This window comes from Aspergillus bombycis, assembly GCF_001792695.1.
Source record: "Aspergillus bombycis strain NRRL26010 chromosome Unknown contig00097, whole genome shotgun sequence".
Taxonomy (NCBI): domain Eukaryota; kingdom Fungi; phylum Ascomycota; class Eurotiomycetes; order Eurotiales; family Aspergillaceae; genus Aspergillus; species Aspergillus bombycis.
In genome coordinates, this window is record NW_019170099.1 from 72,750 (window position 1) to 95,592 (window position 22,843).

Consider the following 22,843-nt stretch of genomic DNA (forward strand, 5'->3'; position numbering starts at 1 on the left):
ACATTTATGTTCATATCTGTAATTAATTTGCTAGACTAGCAGCTGGTTTTTGAACTTTGGGTGATGCCTTATTTCTGGTATGAGGGAGAAAGAGAATAAAAAAAAAGAAACTACAGATTGATACCTACTCGGCGGGTTTAGAAACTCATATCCTGTCTAGGGCCTTTTTTTCTCTCCTCTTCTTCCTAAGATCAAAAGGCATAAAGTTGTATAGTACGTCTAACTATTGTTGTTCCTGTAAAGTGAAAATATATCTCCTCCCTTCATTGATATTTCTCCCTATGGTGGTATATTGAATGAATTTACCTTGCCGGGTGGTGTGGGTGTTGTGCTGGGGGTGGACACTCTCCTAGCGTGATCCATTCCTTTAAACTAGAACCAGAAGAACATCGCCCGTGGGTGGGAAAGAGAGCGACCGTGTGTCCCACTCCCCTCAGGCCTTTGTTGATCAATAGCCTCTTGTTATTGTTGTTTTTATTTTATTATTATTATTATTCCTTGCTGTTTCTCATCTACTTTTCTTCCTCTTTCTAGCTGCCTTTGGGTGATTGTTTCCTTTTTTTACTGCGACTTTACTAAAGATTTGACCACAGCTCTGATGTTCTCTTACTCCCCATTCCTTTACTATATTCTTTATTGGTGTCCTCGCATTCCTTTCTCCCAACAGCCACGCGCCGTTCCCCTCACTCTAAAGGCACATCGACTTTACTGTGCTTGACATCCAAAACACCTCCAACCGTACCCGGTGATAATATCCTATCTACAACGTCTGGCTAGAATTTTCAAACCACCTCGATTTTCTGAAATGCTCCCAATCTAGATTTGCTAAGCCAGCTGATCCTCGTGCATAATAATGCAGATGGGACATGAATTACATGTAATATCGATGTTGCCACTTTGAGCTTCATGGTGCTTGACACTATTCTCGGCGCCTTTAAGGATGGAGCATGTATCAACTGTGAGCTCTCTTCTTTCAATTTTCTTCTTCGCTTCTTTGAACACCTCTCCTATCTCCTGAACTGCTTTCTTTGTGAAGCACTTGCACCGATAATCCCTCATAGCTTTCGTATTTTGCGAATACTCTTGGCTAATACGTTATCACCCAGCTTTGTGCAATCAGCACTGTTGGTATTGCAGCAACTGGTTTTGCTCTCGGTCGCGTAGATCGAGGTTCACGCAAGCCGGCGCGCTTCCGAAAAAAGACCTTCCCTCTGCATGATCAGCGCGCGCGCGACACAGACCCTCCTCGATCGCCGCTAGACGACGACGTACAACCAGGCCCTTCCGCCCCATTAACGACAGTAGAGAAACGGTCTGCCTCGCAGCTCAAGGCTTTCTATGCGGGTGGGGGCGATTCTGCCGCAGGAAACCACTCCCAATGTCCAAACCATAGGAGAAAATCATCCCTTGCAGGGATTATACTGCGGCGTCGTGGTCAGACTCTATCAAACCCTCCACTACGAGTCGAGGAAGACTCCTCAACGGCTTTGCATACCCGAAGGCCGTCTTCCTCTTGGGTGCGACGGCTGTCGTTTCAGCCAGGGAACCGGAGCTCATGCCAAAGTCCTACCTCTCCAACATCGAACGGACCCACAAGCCCTACCCATTCGCGCCCCTCCAGTCAGCGCCGAGCACCCAACAAACTCGTCAAGCGGCCTCCATCACAACCTTCAAGCGCTTATTTTCAACTTGCGCACGCGCCTTCGCCCCCTTCAACAACCATATTTCATAGACCAGCCACAAGCCATCAACGGTCTGAACACCTGAGACACAAAGCAACTCATAGTTTAAACTTTGAGCCCAGTCTTCTTGCGAATCCACCATTGCTTCCTCCTAACAGAGAATCCTCTGCGGTTGATATAGCTTGGCAGCCCTATTTAACTGCTACATACGATGGGATACCGGACAGGCTGGCACGCAGGCTGTCAACTGCAACCAAACCAAAAGAGCATGGACTGCGGCGAATTCTCCCGTCTACGGATACTATTCCAGCTCTTCTTCTTGCAAATTCAATTACAAACAAGGAGTTTTCTACAGGGGTTAGTTCGCCGGAGACAACGCCGACCTCTACAGTGCAGTTCCGTGATCCGTTCAAGCCAAGTGATACTTTACGAGCGTTAGACACATCCCTTGCACCAGAGGAAAATCATCACCAGACATCCATATCAGTTTCAAATGACCCCGACTCACCAATACCAGCCCCAGACAATGCGGATGTTCAGAAGCCCCTCAGTACGGCACTTACCCGTCCTAAAATGAGAGCAATTTCAGCCCCTCTTCCTACTTTTGCGAAATCGGAAGGAGCCATTTTGCCGTCGCCACGATCGCGTGCAAGACGCAACATAACAGACCCAAACATCTTCCGCCGGCCCCCAATTGCCTCGCGGGCGGATGGATATATAGTGCCTGGGTTCATGGGTCCCAGCTGCAAAAAGGCTATCTCATCCTCTCGCGTCGATATTGGATATCTGCAAGAGACCGGGCAACGCCCACTTACTTCAGATGGTGTGGCTTTGTCCGTCTTGCAGGGTTCAATCCGTCAGCGACCGAAACGACATTCAATTGCCGCATCTGATCCTGCCTCAACTGTTATTAGCTCTGATGATACTCGTATTTTCACTTCGGGTGAGGAGGATGAAACCGATTTCTTCAGCGACACCGCTTTCGATTCGATCCGCACACATATCACCACTAGCAGCAATTCAGGCCTGCATTCTCCTCGGGTAGAGACCATCTTTGACAGGGATCCATCACTCAGCAATGCGGGCGAAAGGTCCTTACATATCAAGCAATTTGCCTCGCATTATCCTTTTGCTTCTCAGCCGTTTGACGACAGTCACAATCGCTCCAACCTTATGCTAACATCCGTTCCTGTCTCTCTCCCTAACCCTCAAGAAAAATATATGCATGAAGAGGAAAGTAGAATATCCTTCCCATCCGATTTGACGGACGATGAAGACGCCCACAGCCTGGTAGCTGCGTTACCTGGAGAATTGGTTAAACTGGACGAACAGTCGAAATATCCAAGGATATCTTGGAATGACTTCGAGGGGAGTTATGCTGGCCGTGATATATTGTTCGCTCATGGCAGGTCAGATATTCCTCTCGATTTAACTAAGTCCAATTCGCGCAGCGTTACCAATGAGATGCTTGAATTTTGCCCCAGGATGAATATTTTTGACTGGTCTGAACAACCCAGAAATGACCGCGAAGTTTCTGGGCCTGATGGACGCCCCCGCACGGTTCATGGAAAACATGGGCCTGAGCTCCGAGGTAGTCGAGCACCGGGCCGCAAAGCACCAAATACCTTGCATCTTCGGAGCCAAAGTGTCCCGGTATCGAGAGAGTATCCAGCTACCAACGAGACACGGCAAACATCAGGCAAGTTTGGCACTTGGGGGTTAGGCAGCAAGGGTGTTAGTGAAGACTGGGACAGTGACTTCGACTTTGAGGATGCGGACGAAAGTACAATCAGCGAGAGCATACGGACGAGCAAGAACGTTTCCCGGCGCAGCATGGTAGTCCCTCAGGCTATAATGGAGCGTCAAGCCAGTCTCCATGGACAGTTTGGACAGGTTCAAGAGCTGACCCTGTTAGTTGAAGAACTTAAACGCCTTCGCCGTCAAGCTAGTTTCTTGGACATTGTGCGTGGACCATCTAATGAACTGTGGAAAGAAGCAGAGGGCATTGTCAACTTGGCTACCCTTGATGATGAAGAGCATAGCCATTCTCCCCCGGGTTCACCGTCCTCTCTCACCTTCAGTTTTGATGATTCTGAGGAAGAATCGGCCAATACGAACGACCCCTTCAAACGAACCAGTGGAGAGTCCTGGAGAGCTTCATTCTCAGAGCCGTTAGGCCCAACCCAAGTCACTGCCAATTCTAATCACAAGGAAACCCCTGTCAAGGCAAATTCGGTGCTAGATTTGATCTACCAGCAACGAATATCTCGCGATTCATCCTTCATGGATCGTCAACCCCCCAGGTCGAAAAAACTCCCCTTCGATACACAATCCCTTCACGACCTCGTTTTCCGAGCCGGTGTTGTAACTCGTGCTCTCAAAGAAGTAATTCGCAGAGCAGAGGGGGTCGCGCCTGAGTCCGATGAGAACATCCATCATTCTGTCCCTCCGTTCAGCCGGATATTCAGCCAATCTTCTAATGATGATGTTTCGACTTTTGAGACGCGCTGCATTGCTTAACGTGCATACATCGAGTTTTCTACTTATCATGATATACTCCACCTTCCAAGCCTCACTATGACATTTCTTTGTTTCGATTTTAAAAGTTTCAAGTCTTAAGCATACGGCTAACATGCAAGACACCTGATATAGTGTCAACTCTAACAATTCCTTTCTAAATAACCTCTTCCTTTTCCTTTTTTCTTTGGTCTTCTTGGCCATTCTTCATCGAGAAAGTTCGTCGTTCAAGAGACTGTTTATCTATTTGAATAGATCTCTTATGTACAAGTGTGCTCATTGGTGTATATTTCCCTGGAAGCGTTGCGTTGTATGCCTTGGCGACCCTTGCGAGAGCATTGCAATGTTGGATCCTTCTTATTCTCTTTTTTGAAAACTGTCTTACTGAACCCTAGTTTATATTCAAGGCTCACATTTGTTACCTTGGCAGCCCACCACTGGTACTTTTTTTTTCCGTCTCCATCGATTGTGCTTTTAATTTTGTCTCCTTTTTTCATTTTCTTTTACTTACAGCTAGGAAAGTGTACGGATATGTTGAAGGTCGTGGGGTTTGGGTGGAAGGGGAAGATGGATAATGGCGTGTATGACACATCATGAAGACTTGGGAAAGATTAAATAATGTCAACAGTCAAATATTCCAATCGTTCTCATCACTTTATGAAAAATTAAATAGCTTGATGATTCCATCAGCAGCAGGGTCGTTGTAACTTGTGGATTGATTTTACAGGTAATCAGGTGGTTTCCAGCATGAAACTTGTCCACACAGCAAGGTATAAAGTGACCCCCTTAAGCATCCAGAAAAGAGCAAAAGGGGGGAGAGAGGGCGCTATGAAGAGGGGGGTGGAGAATGTAACCGCGTGTAGCAGCGCTCTTAGCATAGAAGACGCCTAACACAAGCAGAGATTCATAGAGCTATGATGCCCGGTAGAACGCATTTCTTAATACTTTGGATAAAGACTAGTCAGCATGCTCGTTACTATAGCCCTGGAGAATATATCTCTTAAAAAAGTTCATTATAAATTAGAACGGGCTGGGAGGTGTGGAGAGTATGAGGCTGAACACAAACTGAGCAGCGAATAAACAACTTCTGCCACCCCATTTATAGAGAAATGGACAGAAGACATAGAGATGAAGTGACATGGCCAACTGATGTTTTGTTGCGAGATCTTGAGGTATGTATATAAATTATCAGTGGTATGGGAGTAGAACATACAATCTAATCAAAAGGCCTCTAGGGACATTTCGCGATGTGAAATACTCCGGAACAATTCCCGAGCCCCAACCAGCTTGTTGTCGGGGCAATATTACTCCAAGGAGGTAAGTACTAGTATAGTGTTCAACAAAAGCCTTCCCTCCCCCCATCATCAGCCTGCCTTCGTAGTGGGGAGTTTCTTATGGCTGCTTAGTAAAGCGAGTCGTTGGTGATAGTTAACTACTACTCCGTACTGCAAGGCAGTCAGGCAGTTGAGCAGCTGAAGCGACAGGTTAATACAACCATACCTTTCAAGTAGCAGGGCGCGCCGTTGTCTTGCCCTTATCAATACTCGATGATATGAGGATGAGACTAAGAGACTGCTATAGATGGATTCCTTAGCCTAATGTGTAATGCTTGGAGGGTAACGGAAGGCTGGTAATACTCCTGAGTAGATACTATTCATCCAATGTGGGTAGCGGGTGATCGGGGCACCTTAAACGTTACCAACGATAAGCACAAAGCAGGCGATTTGGTTGGACAGAGAGATATAACTAACTACTACTATATACTAGTTACCCAGAGTCATTAGCTAATCAGGTACAGCTAGTTAACTAACTAGTAGCTAGGTACTGAGGTACGGAGTACTAGGTAAGACATATTTGAGTACGGAGTATGCACAATGTATGGAGTACATACCAGGCCTCGTACCACTTGTCAAACAAACCAGGATAGTAAACCTGATAACCAGGTGGGTAGGGGCCGAAAGGGGCTGGTCTCGAAGAAGCGGTATTATTGGCCAAAAGCGGAGCGGGTTCCTGACGCTAAAAGATCTTGGCATCTCCACTTTGCCCGAATTTTTTACTCAGGGGATCGCTTATTTTAGATACAAGCACCTCAGTGTTCAATACCAACGCACGTAGCGATGTTGTAGATACAGCAGTTCTCCAGGAACAGCATATATACAGAGAATCTTTAAAATTGATTATCGGAGTGGAGTAGCTTCTATAGGTAAGTATGTAACCGTAGCAAACACAATCGAGAGATGAGGGTTCTATTAAGGGGTTTCATCTATACACTGTTGCCCTACGGAGTATGGCTCTTGACTCCGCTTTTCATTACTTGACGATGGTCTGAGCCACTATGATTCAGGGGGACCCCATAAGACGTATGTGCTACGTAGTGGTACGGAGTGGTACTAGCCTCAATTACACAGAAGCTGTACTGCTTACTACTAGTACTCCGTACTGTTCTACTGATGCGCTAGAACTTAGTAGACCTAATACCTGGTTAGTACTAACCTATGCTTCAAGTGACAGTACAGTACCTTTTGTCACTTGTCTTATTCAATGATACACCCCAATAGTGTTTCCCCACAACCTACCTTAGATACAGAACGAAACAGGCCATCTAGACCGCTGCTACCTATTCTTACGCTCACCCTCTCTCTCGGTCTTTCCCCCTTCTTGTCCTTTTACTCTTTTCTTCTACTTCTCCTTCTTTCTTTTTTGCGATTTATTGTTTTTCTCCCCTTCTTCTTCGCTCCCTGTTGTCATTTTCCAAATTGCGATCTCCTCACTAAGATCATAGACATTCCTTATTGCTCTTCCTGGCCATTGGCCGCCATTCGTTAAGGGAGCTTACCCGCTCCTGTTCATTCATTTGCAACAAGTGTGTTCTCGGCGTTGATTCCGTCGTTCTCTGTCAGCCACTCTATTAAGAACTGCCATCTCTTGATATATGCGACTGATCATATTTTCTACCGGCTGATATCTTGCCTTGTTCAATCTTTGTTTTTCATGACTTACGTGTACAAATATTCAGGTGATTTTGCCGTATATTGTCTGGTCTCCAAGGGCACATGAAACACGACTGAGGGTAGTACTGTCTGGTGTCTCCCTACCCTTTGAGTCCGCCTGTTGCCCCAATCGTACTTGGGCTTCGGGCGACCATGCATTATCACTACCGACACCAAGCTCACCATGACATTCATATGGTGGTTCGATCCCCCCCACGTCGCCCGGATATAGTACCTCGCCATCGACTACCATATCTTGTGCCTGAAATACCAACGTTCGTGAAAAGGGATTCCGACCCTAGTCAGACCTGCTCAGCTGGAGATACCTCAAGTAAATGCGAGAAACCTACTAGCACGACGACGACGACGACTCTACCTGTCGTGCTGGGAGCAGTGTATGTCGGGATTCCCCTCAGATTCCACAAGCCTCCCCCCCCCCACCCAACACATTGAAAAAAAAAAATTTTAAAAAGAGAAAGAGAGACTTGGCCCATTGAAAAGCGTGTGGATCTGTGTATGGGATGGTAATTGATTGAAGTATAGGGTTCCGATACTTTGTGCCGTAATCGTCCTAGTTTATCTACATCGAAGAAACGTGAGGAAGCTCCGGAACGAAGATGCCAATGACAAGCATAGATCGCTTGATTTCGGCTTGGATCTGGAGCCAACGGGCGGAGGAAAAGCGATGCGGCAGACTGAAAAGTCCAATGGTAGTTATAATCACAACAAGGGCATCTCATTGGATATTGGCCCGAGTCCTTACCTACTACCCCCAGGCCTGCACGGTTCCCGGGATTCGCTGCATTCCTTGTCCAGATCTATAGGCGGCGATGATAAATACCGACACGCGACTTCATTTTTAGGCGACAATGCATCTGTCAGATCGCAGTCAAGAGGAGCTCAAGATGATGCATCAAGCTTTACAGGATCAACTAGAAAGGTCGCCCTCGGCGATGATATGAAGGAAGGCTTATTGGGAAACGCTCAAAGGGTGTCGCGATCCAGTCCACCACTGTATATATCTCCTGGCGATGATGGCGCACATATGCAAGTTGATCCGATTATACAACCGGATCAGGGCTTTCAATTCGAGTTGCCCAGAAGCCCTAGCCCTGTTCTCATCCCCGGAGCTCATAATACCAAAGAGTCGATTACACCTGCCAACAACGGCCCCAAAGGCGCCAGTAATTTTGGCAATAGCGACACCCATGACCGCTCGGAAGAACGCCTAAACCCTGCTTTACAAGATCCTAGAGCGAAGCCTAGAATATCTCTTCCTCTGAGCGATGCAGCGAGCGACTACGATGATAACGAAGATCCTGAGCCCGCTATTCCAGCTGTGAACATTCACCGGATAGAAAACGACCCAAGATATGGCAAGGGCCCTGATCCAGTTATCCGTGATACTCCCCTGGAAGAGTCTTCACAAACGCCACGGTTGACTGTTGATCCTCGTTTCGATGCGCGTCGGTTGACACTAGGGTTGCGTCCTCTACCGCCAGAGGATTTGTCAGACAACCCAGAGCAGCGGGCCAACCGTATCCGATCGTTCTACAAGGAATATTTCGACGAGACCAAGAATGGGAGGGAGACTTACTATGGTCCCGAGTCTTATCACGATGGTAACTATATATATGATTCGGCTACTGGAGATTACTACGACGGTGTCCCAGCACCATTTGCTGAGCCAATAAATCGTCGGGCTATGACTCCCCCCCCGCGCGCCCCGCCGCGGTTTCAAGGGGGAAGTAGACATATGCCTTCAGGTTCTATCGGTGGCTTTAGCGATCGACTCAACTCCCCAGGCCCACGTGCCTTTTCATCTGCTTCTGGCAGACTGCCAGGTGTTCCGAAAATCCGCAAGCCTGCACCTCCTCCAGCTCCACTCCAGCTCCTACCTACACCTCACATGTTGAAGGATGACTCTATACTGGGAGCTATCGAATACGCCCCCGGGAAAAGTTACAGAGACCAGAGGGAAGGCCGCCCGGAGACATCTCTTGGGGGGCTGCAACCGTTCAGTCCAACGATGCGAGCCCATACTCCACTTGTTTCATCTTTCAATGAACTTGCCGTCATACCGAGCCCGTAAGCCCTATATTCTTTTCTCCTGTCCCCCTTCTTAACCTTTTTCTAACCCAAGTATATCACTGGACCATAACTTTGAACTAACCCCGTTCCAGGCATGCATTGCGAAAGTCGGGTACATATGACACTCTGGACTTTGTTCCACCACCTCGCTTCAAGAACCTTGAGACTGCAAGCGACTCTGGTAGCATTCGCAGTAACCGGACTGGAATATCGACGACTCATCTGCAGAATATACGCACTGGTGCGTACCGTGTCAGCCGCCTTCCCCCTGAAACTGTGGGTACCAAGGACGACCTGGTTACTAACCTCCGTCCAACGTGGGATATGCGGAAGTAAACATATATTGGTTCGGTCTGGCCTCGTTATCGATTGTTGCTGTAATGATTTCGTCCATTGCCCACCAGTTTCAGGTGACTACATACTATGTTACGATATATCGCTTGTTTATCCCCTCGTACATTGTACTCCTTTGAGAGAGTTGGGTCAATTTGCAAATCATTTGACGTAAATGGCTTACATAGTATACAAAGGGTTGATTATTTCTCTTTTTTGCTTTTTCCCTTTTTCTCTTTTTCTCTAAAACCGATTCTTCTGAGAGTCGGAACTTCGACAGCTACGTTCATATAGTTCATAAGCCGCGAATATTGTTGATTTACTAGCAACAACCAATGGAAAGAGTTTGATCTCTTTGATCACTCCCGGAGTCTTCGCTGATTGCTCATCAGTGTGAGATATCGGGAGGATACATAATCGGCTCACTTCGCTGTTGTCCTTGGTGGTTTCCTCTCCCGCCTTCCTTATTGCCATCCATGGTAATTATTCGACCTACCTATTAGTACAGTTTTTAGATTCACATGATCACACCGTCGATCGAATTATGTGTGGCAGAAAATAAGCATCAGCTGTTTCCCTGCTAGATTACTTATACTGCACCTATAGTACGAATTGAGGAGATTGAAACTCCACAAATTGTATGCCAAAGCACCTTGGGCTAGGTGTGGCTAGTTCTTGAAAGGAGCGACTAGGGCTTCTGTTGATTCTGGCTCAGATTTCCTATATTGTACGCAAGGTGAGCATGAGCAGCGTGTTCTCCATGACTGTGCGAGAGCGAGGAAGTAACAGCAATTGATAACTTAAATGAGAAGCGAGTTGCTACTATCATTATCTGTTTGCTATTGTTGAAATATTGATTAGAGTTACAGAAAACCCAGAGTTGCAACTTGTGCAATTGGGTGAGGAAGGACCATACCATGAACATATATGGTAAAGCCAAATATGGTATAAAGAACTCAAAAATTTCAAAATGTGCTGTTTAGGTAAGGTGATAATAGGCATCTTATCTCTTTGAGCACCACCGGCTCAAGGAGAAACAACTCCATAGATAATACGGAGTATACAGTAGAATGCTAAATTGGTGGAGCTTGAGATGTTGCTTGGCCAGCGCTGTTTGAACGTTGCCAAGTACTGTACCATCTACAGTTTCTGGCCACGAGATTTTTGAATGCGTCAGTGGTATATATGCTGTAAGATATGTTTTGTACTTTCTTTCTGTCCTTTAACCTAGCTGTTTATTGGTTGGCAGAACTCTATGGTGTGTAGGGCCAATAAGGAATATTATGCCCAGGCGGTGGGTAATTAAAAAACATAATACAATATCATAGAAACATGGACCCACTTCAAAAATCTCATACCTAGAGACTGTACGGTGTACTCCCACTAGTACGATGTACTGTCACTACTCCGTTCTGTGTTCGTGGGTCAAGTGTAGAAAATTTTCATTTCTGTCTCTTACAGAGTCCATCACTGATTATTTTTAAGCGATGAATCCCACTCCATTGATACTTCTAGTAGAGATTGAAAGGGACCAAACAAGTTCTATCAAGCCTTGTATTATTAAAGTGCAATACTCCAAGTGCCTTTATAAATGAAAGAAAGATATGTGCCCTCTGTTAAAAATGCGTATTATCACTATCTAAATACCATACAGGTTGGCTCTATTACATTATAGATCTGATCTTCATGGAAATTAGTACCTGTAATTTTTGGTAAACCCATACCTAATGCTTTCCCCGATATAGCCTATGGAAGTCTGGTTCAGGAACACTCATCACTTATTGTTAATGGTAGATGCTGTATGTACAGTGTATAAGCTACATGACTGCAAGCAGTGCTATGCGGGCCTTGGATTCCCACATGCTCTGACAAAAATACCCAGCTGTTTGCTAAAGAATATGAAATTTACTGTTAGCATGAGCCACTAGACTGTTAGGCGCTCTTCTGGAAGTGGGGAATTGCCGATCGCAGCCAGTGGAACTGTGACCGTTGCTGAATTTACCAACTCTGTACCTACCTGTCCGCACTCGTCAGGTTTGCTGTAATTAGTAATTTCTCCAGGCCGCAACCATACAAAGATATACTGTGTACAGTATTGTGTAGTACTTTGTAGGTATGGTACACATACAAGGGAAAGTTTTGTCTCCCTACACTACTACTAGTACTCCGGATTAGAACCTCAGGCATCAGAAAGTCTGTAATTACAAAGAGCAATATTACGAACAGTGCCACTCCCATCCGGTTGCAGTTGTGATTCAGCATTCGACGTTTTCTCGATCTCCACTTTCTGTTTCTTATTACTTTCCTACTTTGACTCTGATCTCTTCAGTTTATACCCTTCTGGTTTTGTTTTAATTTCATTTTATCCTCCTATCATCCCATGGCACCCTGTTTATCAGCTTGGGTAAGTCTGTTATTTTTCCTGTTCTATTTTATTTCTACTTTCCTTTTTTTTTTTTTTTTTTAAGAACACATTTCCTTCTCCCCTCCCCATTGGCGGCTTTGGCTCGTTTTCGTCGCACTAATTTATCTTCTTCCCCTGACCAAAGTCCAGGCAGGTTGATCGTCACGATTGCTTTCTACGTGATTGTTCCCTCTTACTCTAACTCACAATCTCATCGACTCTATTGCGCACGCGAACCATCTATCTACATTACTACGACTGCTCTATATATGTGACTTGTATTACGAGGTTATCCCGAGCAGTCCCGTCCGTTACTGAAGTTGCTTCTTGGTAATCCCTTGGGGGCCCTACAGCCACACACGCACTTTTAGGAATATTATCAATATATCCAGTCAGCATTCCGTCTGAGTTTCAAGGAGCCCTTGGTGTAAAACTTGCGACAATAGGGCCAAGTGTCACTCGTACGACGAGTGACAACTTTCGTCAATTGGCTCGGAAAAGGGTCGCCAGTTCAGATCTTGAGATGCCCGCATCTTCAGCAGGTATGCTGGAACCTTTTCCATATTATCTGCGCTTATAGTATTGTTCTGCACTTTCCGTATCCGTGAATTGCTCGAATGGTTCGCTGAACTTCTTGTAGCGGCGCCAGCGGCAACTACTGCCGAAGCCGCCACACCTACAGCAGAAACGCCAACTACAACATCATCCGAAACGCCAACCACATCCGAGCCAACAACGTCCTCTTCTACAACATCTTCATCTTCCTCTTCCTCTTCCTCTTCCTCTTCGTCCTCGACTTCCACATCATCGACCTCCTCGCCAACGACTTCTATTACTACCACGACGCAGCCACCGACAACTAGCACTACCACTACCCCTTCCACGAGCTCAGAAACCTCGACCACAAGCAGCAACACCAATACCCCCCCAGTTGTTACGTCAATTATCACGAAGTCGGCGACTGATGGTACCACAGGGCCACAGACGGTTATTGTTACCTCCACCGATACCTCTCTACCCACTCATTCCACAGGGAATTCAGCCAATAGCATATCTACCACCGCAACTGGATCATCGGCGACAACTTCGGCTACAAACGGAAGTGGAAGTGGTGGCTCTGGGCTTTCAGCTGGGGGAACAATAGCAGTTGCAGTTGTTGTACCGGTCGCCTCTGTAGCAATCATTATCTTAGCTGCTTTGTATTTCTGGAGGAAATGGAAAGCAAAGAAAGCAGCAGAAGAGGAACGGAGGAAGGAAGTAGAGGAGTACGGTTTCAATCCGAATAATGATCCAACTCTTCCACCTATCATGGGAGGCGGTGCTTTCGAGCCCAAAGATGATACTTCGGGTTATCGAGGATGGGGCACCACGTCGGCTGGTCGCAAAGCATCCACTAATTTGTCGAGTGGTGCTGGGGTTGGACTGGCAATGTCTGAGGCAGGAAGTGCTCCTGGCTATCATCATGTCACTACCCCAAGCGATGGCACTATCCAATATTCTGAGGGCCCGGCAGCGGATGAGACAGACCCTATCGGCATTCTAGGAGCTGCTCCGGTCGCTGCAGCAAACAACAGAACCACAGATATACATCGTGGTCCGTCTAACGCTTCGTCCGCATATTCTGCCGCCAACCGCTCAGAGGCTTCAGATGAAAGTCACATGTCTGCTACCCATCCTACCGGTCCCTTTTACGATGATAATCCGTATTACAATGAGATGCAACCGCAGTATGGGGCCTATGGTGATGGTCCCTATGGTGGAAGTCCGCCTGTGATTCGAGACGTTCAGGCACGGCGCAATACTCGCATCGAGAACCCTGCTGTCTTCCCAAGACAAGGAAATGCTGGAATTGCTCAAAACTTCTGAAAAAAGCCCTGAATACGCCCGAATCTTGTTGTAGATTGGTTGATGGCGTTTTCCAAGCTGGTAGATTTGGAAAGGAGAAGCAGTGACCTCTGTACAATTCACGGTTGCCGTTGGAATGTAGTGGCATCACAAGTTTGCAACGTATGCATCACTTCATGATGACCACCGGCATGCCTACTCTTGATGAAATCTCGGCCATACTAGAAGATCTCTAGTAAGCTTTTTCTTCTTATTTCATCCTATTGCTTACCTCATTTATGTTTCACATTCCAAATGGCGGTTGTCTTTCTTTTGCTCTCGTTTGTTTTCCTTTTGTGGCCCTTGTTATTTGGGTCTGGCGGCTCCTCTCCGTTTCATTTGAACTGTTCTTGTGCTGTTGGTTTCCAATTGTCATTTTACAGCTATATCCCGAGTTTGCAGTACGGTCTTTCTTTTCTCTTTGCCCCTTTTTGCTATTTGGTCTTTTGATACTTGTGTCTGTATATTCATGACCGTTCCCAAGTGTCAGTCATATGTGTCAATGCATGCCTACTATCTCCTTACGTGACTGGCATGGGTTAAGGTCACCTACCATCTTTCTTTTCTCTGTGATATCTTCTACTTATCCTTCTGCTCCACCGTCCACTTATTGATCCGAAGTTTGTTTGGGGTTGGATATATCATGGTATAGTGTACATCGCGTGCATCTCTGTCTATATTCAGATGCAGTAGCCTTTGTGGATTACTTTTTTTTTTCTTGTTTACTTTTAGCCCCTTGCCTCTAATTAGAGCAGGATTGCTGATTATATAACACAATTCTTCCAAAGACTTCATGTTTGCTGTAGTCAACAGTTTTAATTCGTTATCCGTATAGACTTGCTACTAATACATGGGAGTATATCTCTATGAAGTTGAAAGTTCAGAATTGTCAGGCCCGCCATTCTTATATTACAAAGGAGACTTTTCTTTACTGAAAAGACTTAACAGAATGATTGCAACGAAAGGAGCTGGAGGAGAAGAAGGTGTGAGAAGAAGTAGAAGAAAGCAAAGCAAAGAAAATCACTACCTTTTCGGCTGTCACGATAGGTAGTTAGCTAAAGTGCTAGTAACAAGAGCGATTCCCGATAGCAAAGACCTGTTTAACCCCATACGGTGGCCCAGCACTACAACTACCTAGCAGGCTAGTACTAGTCGTACCTACGGAGTACATACTCCTACATAGAGGATACGTGGGTATCTACTACTAAGTAATTGAACACGTCCAAATCGTGATACTAGTTTTGGTTAGTGTTGTATATGGTTGGTGCGCCGAAATAAAAGGGAACGTGGGCGCATGGCCATTGGTGATTGGCCCGGGTCCAGCTCTCCAGAGCTCTCCACTCGCCCTCCTCTGACCTCTAACCTGACGTGATTTTTCCCGAGACGAGTCGTTATTGTTCATGCTGCCCTTCTGATATTCCATTCTAATTCGCTGCTTGCATTATTGCTCCTGCTACCACTACTAGTAGTAGTATAACGACGGCATTGGTTGGGGGACTTTGGCTTTCTTTCCCTCTTTCCGTCATTCGTCTCCCATCGTCTAACACCTAGGCTCCTACGCTGTCCGCTGGAGTCAAGTGCCCCGCACTGGTCTCTCCTCCAGTGACTAAACTCCAGTTGAATGAACAATTACAGTTGGCGTGCAGCGATAGCCTGAAAGGTATACTAAGTACCAACTGGCTACAGGGCGAGGACCTCCGTACGAACCGCCAATATCTGCAGAGACAAGGGAGCCTTGAAGCGATATTCGTGCTGCTTTTTGTGCTTTATTTTGGCTAGATCTCGTGGCTAGCCATTGTGTCCAAGACAGTACATGCCCATTTACTACTCGCGATTACGTTGTACACGTCCATACTACAACAAAAAATAAAGCATTACAACGACTGTTACTTGCTTATCTACTCCCCTTTCGCCCCACTTCGTGTTACGTCCCTTTTTCACCTGCTCACCCCCTCCCCTCTGCTACATTCTGTTGAAAACATTCGAGAGAGGCGATTGCTGCTACTTTCCTTGTCTTCCCTCCCTCGCTTCTCCCTCCTCTGTCCCCTTACCCTATAAACATTGCAATTGGAACATCCTGGGTACTCATCCCGACTTCCGTCCTTCTCCAGCCTCTAGACCTTTGCCTTATTAGGTGTGAGTGCGTCAAGGGGCAAGGAGAGCATCGGCTTTCGCCAAGAGCTTATCAGGATGTAAGTGGAAATAATTCTCCATGTGAGAGCCGAATTGTGTCACAATACAACCAGTCCTTAGCGATCTACGGTCTGTAACCTACAAGGCTAACCGTTCCGCTAATAGGAAGTTCGGCAAACAAATCCAGCGCAGACAACTTGACCTTCCTGAATATGCCGCAAGTTTCGTAAATTACAAGGCTCTGAAGAAGGTTAGTGCTCAGAGAGGGATCGCAGCGCTCAGAGTTCTGCGGCTAAGGTTCAAATGACAGCTCATAAAGCAATTAAGTGCTACGCCGACCATCCCCGCTCAAAGCTCCGCAGGCGCAGCTCAAAATGTACCCGAAGCGCAAGCCGCCCTTCGCGCAAACAAGGAGGTGTTCTTTTTTCGGTTGGTATGGGCCCATTAATCAGGGTATTGAAGGGGTGTGTGGTGTGTTCGCGTTGATTGACAACCCATACAGGAGAGAGAAATCGAAAAAGTCAACACATTCTACCTACAAAAAGAAGCCGAGGTTTGCTTTCATATTAGACCCCCTTTGGTCCACTGGGTATACTTATCTGGTCTCATAGTTCTCCCTGCGATTGAAAACGCTAGTCGATAAAAAAAGGGTCATTCAATCACGAACAGTACCCAGCTCCAAGGCGCCAGCTAATTTTGTTACCTTATTCGAGGGGTTCCAACAATTTGATGGTGATCTGAATAAGTTGCAAGTAAGCATGTTGCTTCTGAATACCGTGCACATGGGGGAGTCTAATTATACCATTTTCAACAAAGCAATTCGTCGAGATCAACGAGACTGCTATGTCAAAAATCCTTAAAAAGGTTCGTGGGTCACTTTGACTTATTAGGTTCGGGATGGCTAACATGTTAATTAGTGGGATAAAACTTCAAAGGTCCGAGTGACTCATGGACATATACCCCCATTCAGATTGTACTCTCCGTCTTACTGACCTTTGGATCAGTCACGTATGAAGGAGCTATACCTCCATCGCGCCGTCGAAGTACAGCCCTGTTTCAATCGGGACGTTTTGCGTGATCTATCAGACCGGGCGACAACCGCTCGGCTGGAACTCGAGGCATGGGCGGAAGGTGAGAACATCCATTTCGATGCTGCTCGGCCGGTAGACCGTGCTGTAGTTGTTCAACCGTTCGGAGCCGATGAGGAAGATCTTGACCTGCAAATCCTGCAATCAGCCACTGCCGGTAATCTTCAGACATTGCGTGAGTGGACCGCGAAGCTGCAATCATCTCTTGATGCTCGTGAACGCGCGACTCGTACCTTCCTTGCCGCTATCAGTGAATTTCCGGACGATGTGTTGGCAGTTCTTCTTGAAAGCGGATTAGTTGATATCTACGCTGAAGATGACATCAATGAACGCAACTGTTTACATGAAGCAGCCATCTCAGGTCGAGGGTTCGTTTTCAAGTCTGGCCTTTCTGCAGGTGTCGACATCTCAAGGTCCGATGTTTATGGCAGACTTCCCCTGCATTATGCATGTATACACGGCCGGGTAGATATGGTAAAAGATCTATTAGCTGCAGGTCCTCACATTGTCGACGTGATGGACCATGACAATTTTACCCCGCTGATTCATAGCATTGTCAAAGGTCAGCTGGCGTGTGCTGAACAACTTCTTCACAACAATGCTCGCATTGATCCAGCTTCTGAATCAGATCATATTCCGCTGAACCTGGCATGCCAACATGGATCGCTTCCAATTGTGGAGTTACTTCTCGAACGGCATGCACAACTACTCCCAGATGCAGAAGGCCTCTATCCTCAACATATGGTCGCAAGAGCTTCTCAGTCCCCGCAACTGCTGATGATGCTCAAACAACATGGGGCTGATTTGAACCAAAAAGACAAACTGTACCAATGGACGCCACTGTTTCATGCTGCGAGTGAAGGCTGCGTCGACTGTCTTCGCGCTCTTCTTGAATTGGGAGTTGACGCCGATGTTGTAGACGAGAAGGGCCTCGCTGCAATGTATTATGCAGCATGGGAAGGTCACTTAGAGTGCATGCTTCTTCTTTGGTCGCATCGTAGCAATTCTCGCCCACCACAAAAGCCGCTTGATATTCTGAACGGTTTGAGGCTACAAGAAGCAGGTCACTTAACTGGTTCGCATATGGAGGATGCCCCGACGACTTTCGAGAGTACTGAGGTAGTGGATGGTATACCCGACCTTTCTCTCCCACCACCAATCATACCTTTGCGTCGTTATGGCCATAACTTTTTGGACAAGAAAGTGTTTGTGCAAATACTTTTTGACACTGGAAACTCCGGTTCAATTATCTTTGATCAAGCGGGCCGTCACCCTGCGGCTCGATTAACCATTTCCTCGAAACTCTCCGACTTGATCCCACGCACCATTATGCTCCCCATCCAAGAGGATTCACGATTGATCTCATTTCAGGTAGATAACCTGGAGACATTTGCGGTGGATTTCGAGATATTTCCCACTTTCGGCTCGAAAGTGATTGCGAAGACAGTTGCCCTACCGACTATATTTAGAGCTGAGATCTCTAGCACTGGCTCGTGTAGCTTGCCCTTATTTGATCCTAGGCTACGGTCAATAGGGCAACTACGATTTGGGTTTCAAGTGATAAAGCCGTACCACGGTGATCCCCTGGAGATAACGCACTTTGCTACCTATTGGAAGGCTACAAGTGCCATCGACTCGGAACACAATGGCCTGGTAACAGGGTCGAGCTTGTCGGGAGATCATGTGCAGCTTTTCGTACAACTTACCAGAGACAGAATACCCGTACTTTATCCATGTTTTACAATCCTGCACCATGGCATTGAATTACCCATCTGTCATCTCACATACTCTCAGTTCCAAGTCATCGGTGTTGAGAAAGGTGTGAATCGCTTAGACTTGTTTCAGCATCTTCAGACACGTGCTGTTGATGATTTGGCTCAAGCGCACCGCATGCTAGCATCATCATTCCTCTCCCTCAAGGAGGTGCTCCAGCAGCTGCCTATTGGTGTCAATGTCAATCTCTCGATACTCTATCCCTCGGCTGCTGAAGAGCAAGCGCTGAATATGGTATCTTTAGCTGACGTAAACAGCTTTGCTGACGCCATTCTCACCGTGGTTTTCGATCATGCCCGTGTATCACGGGAGCAGAACCCTGAATTTATGCGCTCAGTAGTATTCACCTCATACAACCCTAATATTTGTGTTGCTCTGAACTGGAAACAACCAAATTGTGAGTCTAAAAGCCCCACTGAACCCTATTACATGGTTTGCTAACTTGCATTTTTTAGATCCTGTTCTTCTTTGCAATGATCTAGGTCAAATTCGTGATTTGACTCGAGGTGTTGGATCCCTTCCAGACATTAATAGTAGTGGTCGTGCATCGATGTCCATAAAAGAATCGGCAAGGATAGCGCAAAGTAACAATTTCATGGGCTTGATATGCCGGTCCAGCCTATTGGTACGTGCCTGTACCCCTATATGCTCACTCCCGACGCTTTACCCCATTCTCGGCACATTATGCTCTATGGTCATCTACTAATACGGAGCTTCTGTGGCTGCTTCAGAACGTTGTGCCGGCTCTTGTAGAGACAATTAAGGAACTTGGCCTCGTACTTGTAGCAGATACGTCCGATGAAGTTGAACCTTCAGGCCATAAAGAAGTTCTAGGAGCAGCGAACGCGATGGGCGTGGCCGAATGGGCATACCGAATGCCTGATGGCGTGAACGGTGTGATGAAAGCCAATGGTATTCTGAGATTTAATGATATGATTGACATGTGAGACGTCTTCATATACCTATTTCGTCGTCTCATTCAACTCTGTTGTTGTTAACAGGTATATATTAAGGTCTTTATGGCGTGTTAGATAATGGGTCTCTATTGCATTTCTGACTTTTTTTTGCATTTTGGTTTGGGCCGCTGCTTTGCACTTCCACACTTATCTGTCAAGCATCCAAGTCGTCCTCTACTGTTCTCATCGAAGGTTCATACAAACCAAGGAAAAGAAGGCAAAAACAAAAAAGAAACTGGAAGAGGAGGATAGACATCCGTTTTTATCTCAATGATACCTTGCCGACTCTGTGCTCCTCTTCGTTTTTTGATATTTATTGTTCTTGTAGGTCATTACGCAATACGAATACCCATTTGGAAAACATACGAGTGGAGAAGAACACTATGGTCATGCACTCCCGGAATTAAGGTAGAGCAGCTAATGTACAATTGAACCGCGAAACTGATTCCATACAGCAAATGAAAGGTGATCAGGCATGTCTTTTATGTCATTTAAAAGGGATACGCCAAATTACATACCCTTCGGTTTGCCTTTGACAATATCCCAGCCCCATTGGCGCAAGACCTTGACAACTTTAGGGGTTATAGCAGCGGTCAAAGGCACACGAATGAATATAAGACTCTTGTGGATTGCATAGGCGAGAGCAACCTGTGTCCATAGACCTGCACAAATAGTAGTTAGTGAACACTCCAGACAATCCGTGTACTAGAGTCATATAAGGATAACATACTCGCCCCTTCATCTAGCTTTTTCTCCACTGTACTCCCCTCCAAATCACTCTTTGAAGAATCGGTCCTAGGATTTGTCTCCTCCTTAAATTGCTCCTCTTGCACACTGGGAAGCACAGTGCCGATTGCACCCTTAAACGCTTCCACGACTACATGCTCATAATAGCCGATTTTCTCCACCCCAAGGAAGCGAACGGCGGCAAAACAGAACGGGAAGTCCATCGCGGACAAGAGTAAATACACCCCCAAGGCCGACCAGCCGTACTCCCGAGAAAGCGCCTTTAACCGCTGTGAGAGCGAACTGGATTGCCCTGATTGCGGTGAGCTCTTTGACCTGGATGAGCTAAGGAATCGACGGAAAACCGGAGCCTGTTGCGTACGAGAAAAGCTCCGCATATTATTAGACCGGGGTCTTATCCGGCTAGAAAGGAAGCTGTTTTTATCGGCTGAAAGGGAAAAAGCGCGGCGGAACGTGCTAAAGTAAGCTGGTGGCTGAAACATCTGGACGTTTGACCTGGTAAATTTTGATGGCAGTACATGCCACTCAAGACCGGAAGCTTGGGGAAGCCAGCGCGATATAGTGAGATGCTTCAAAAACATAACTAGTGGATATAGAAGACTCCGGGGTTTCTATTCAAGAGGCAATTGTATGGTTCCGGCAGGGTTCGTATGTTGCTTATTCTGGCCAATGAGAAAGAATGCACCCACGAATTCAATCGTGCTCTATCTGCAAGTCAAGAAGGCTGACAAGAAACTATTAATGCGAGACTAAAATATAAGAAAGGAGGAAGGCGACGCCAGGACAATTGTAGTGATGACTTTCCGAAATAGCAAGCAGATCGCAAAATTAAAATTATCATGAATGGACCGGTCCATATATGTTCGGCGGTCGGTGTGCCGGTATGTCCGGTACGTCCTGTGCACGGGATGCCTAGTATGACTGACAGCAATCTCACTTCTAGGCTGCATAGTACCGAATGCCAGGAAACTGGTTCAATGCAGTTGTCCAATTTCCACTGGGTATTGTTCAAATCAATGTTATTTTCCAGTGGTAGAGCATACGCGGGCAGACGTGGTCGAAGTCACTATACGCCTTGTGTATGAGGCACCAATGGTGATTACTCACCGCCCTAGATTCTCTCCGCGTAGTCGTAAAAATCTCGGGCATGGACGAGTTCATCAGTTTCATTCAGGAAATGCCCCTTTAGGCAATCTTGCTCCGCCATGGCACCTCGTCTACCAGGTCAACTATTACAGTCTCCTCATTTTCTTTGGGCTTCGCAATCAATAAATCTCAGCAATGTCACGATCCGGTCGTTCGGCATCAGGTCGTTAAACCCTCCGAAAACCTCCCGGTTCAATGTCGGGTCTGATCTCCCAGTGCTCAAGTCGACACCAACAGCAGCTCTAGAACGCAAAGCAGACACGTTGCCCCCCAGAACTGGAGCCGTCACTATCAAGAAAGGGATGACTGCCCTCTATGATGCAGAGACAGGGAAGCGAATCGCGTGCACCGTCCTTCAGTTGGACCGAGTGGAAGTTATCTCGCATAAGACACGACAGCAGCACGGTTACTTTGCTGTCCAAGTTGGTTCCGGTTGGAAACACCCTAGTAATCTCACCAAGTCACTCCTAGGGCACTTCTCTGCTAATGGTATCTCCCCGAAACGACACATCTTCGAGTTCCGAGTACGGGATGAAAATGGACTCCTGCCCGTTGGCCAGGCAATCAATGCGGACTGGTTCCAGGAAGGTCAATATGTTGATGCTCGGTCAAACACAAAGGGAAAGGGATTTGCTGGTGTGATGAAAAGACATGGGTTTGGTGGTCAAGACCGAAGCCATGGTGTCAGTTTAACACATCGCTCTCTTGGTTCTGCGGGTCCCAGTCAAGGTGGTGGATCTAGAGTGTATCCTGGGAAGAAGATGGCAGGAAATATGGGTAATGAGCAGAATACAGTACAGAACCTAAGGATTCTCAAAGTTGACTCGCAGAATGGGATTGTTGTTGTCAACGGTAGGATTTCCCTACTCCTTGATGCATTGGGCTATGCTAATTCGGGTATTCCTTGCCAGGCGCTGTCAGTGGGCCGAAAGGCTGCATCGTCAGGATCCAAGATGCGATCAAGAAACCATGGCCCGAAGTCGTATCTCCCTCTGAACCAGCTCCATAACCTACTAGATGGTTGCGTTGCTCCTGAGAATGTACTATTACAATATATTGTTTACAAAGCGGCGTCTGTATATGATACATAAATGATATC

The 22,843-nt window shown here is 46.5% G+C and overlaps 6 protein-coding genes across 6 annotated transcripts; 5 read left to right on the forward strand and 1 right to left on the reverse strand.

Annotated features, from left to right (window-relative positions):
- Positions 1 to 940: 940 nt before the first annotated feature.
- Positions 941 to 4,202, forward strand: ABOM_009687 (uncharacterized protein; the record flags this gene model as incomplete). The annotated part of the gene is made up of 2 exons (XM_022536815.1): positions 941 to 958; positions 1,107 to 4,202. The coding sequence occupies 2 exons, from the start codon at positions 941 to 943 to the stop codon at positions 4,200 to 4,202; spliced, it is 3,114 nt and encodes a 1,037-aa protein (XP_022385756.1).
- Positions 4,203 to 7,874: 3,672 nt separating this feature from the next.
- Positions 7,875 to 9,616, forward strand: ABOM_009688 (uncharacterized protein; the record flags this gene model as incomplete). The annotated part of the gene is made up of 2 exons (XM_022536816.1): positions 7,875 to 9,277; positions 9,373 to 9,616. The coding sequence occupies 2 exons, from the start codon at positions 7,875 to 7,877 to the stop codon at positions 9,614 to 9,616; spliced, it is 1,647 nt and encodes a 548-aa protein (XP_022385757.1).
- A 2,924-nt stretch (positions 9,617 to 12,540) lies between these two features.
- On the forward strand, positions 12,541 to 13,883 carry ABOM_009689 (uncharacterized protein; the record flags this gene model as incomplete). The annotated part of the gene is made up of 2 exons (XM_022536817.1): positions 12,541 to 12,559; positions 12,658 to 13,883. The coding sequence occupies 2 exons, from the start codon at positions 12,541 to 12,543 to the stop codon at positions 13,881 to 13,883; spliced, it is 1,245 nt and encodes a 414-aa protein (XP_022385758.1).
- Positions 13,884 to 15,195: 1,312 nt separating this feature from the next.
- On the forward strand, positions 15,196 to 19,842 carry phoC (putative cyclin dependent kinase inhibitor Pho81; the record flags this gene model as incomplete). Its single annotated transcript, XM_022536818.1, has 10 exons — positions 15,196 to 15,269; positions 16,200 to 16,284; positions 16,345 to 16,467; positions 16,537 to 16,587; positions 16,646 to 16,786; positions 16,851 to 16,898; positions 16,952 to 16,969; positions 17,039 to 19,292; positions 19,351 to 19,520; positions 19,627 to 19,842. The coding sequence occupies 10 exons, from the start codon at positions 15,196 to 15,198 to the stop codon at positions 19,840 to 19,842; spliced, it is 3,180 nt and encodes a 1,059-aa protein (XP_022385770.1).
- A 519-nt stretch (positions 19,843 to 20,361) lies between these two features.
- Positions 20,362 to 20,975, reverse strand: ABOM_009691 (peptide alpha-N-acetyltransferase Nat2; the record flags this gene model as incomplete). The annotated part of the gene is made up of 2 exons (XM_022536819.1): positions 20,362 to 20,513; positions 20,582 to 20,975. 2 exons carry the CDS (start codon positions 20,973 to 20,975, stop codon positions 20,362 to 20,364), a joined length of 546 nt encoding a protein of 181 aa, XP_022385741.1.
- An 828-nt stretch (positions 20,976 to 21,803) lies between these two features.
- Positions 21,804 to 22,753, forward strand: ABOM_009692 (mitochondrial 54S ribosomal protein uL3m; the record flags this gene model as incomplete). The annotated part of the gene is made up of 2 exons (XM_022536820.1): positions 21,804 to 22,596; positions 22,656 to 22,753. The coding sequence occupies 2 exons, from the start codon at positions 21,804 to 21,806 to the stop codon at positions 22,751 to 22,753; spliced, it is 891 nt and encodes a 296-aa protein (XP_022385772.1).
- Positions 22,754 to 22,843: the final 90 nt, after the last annotated feature.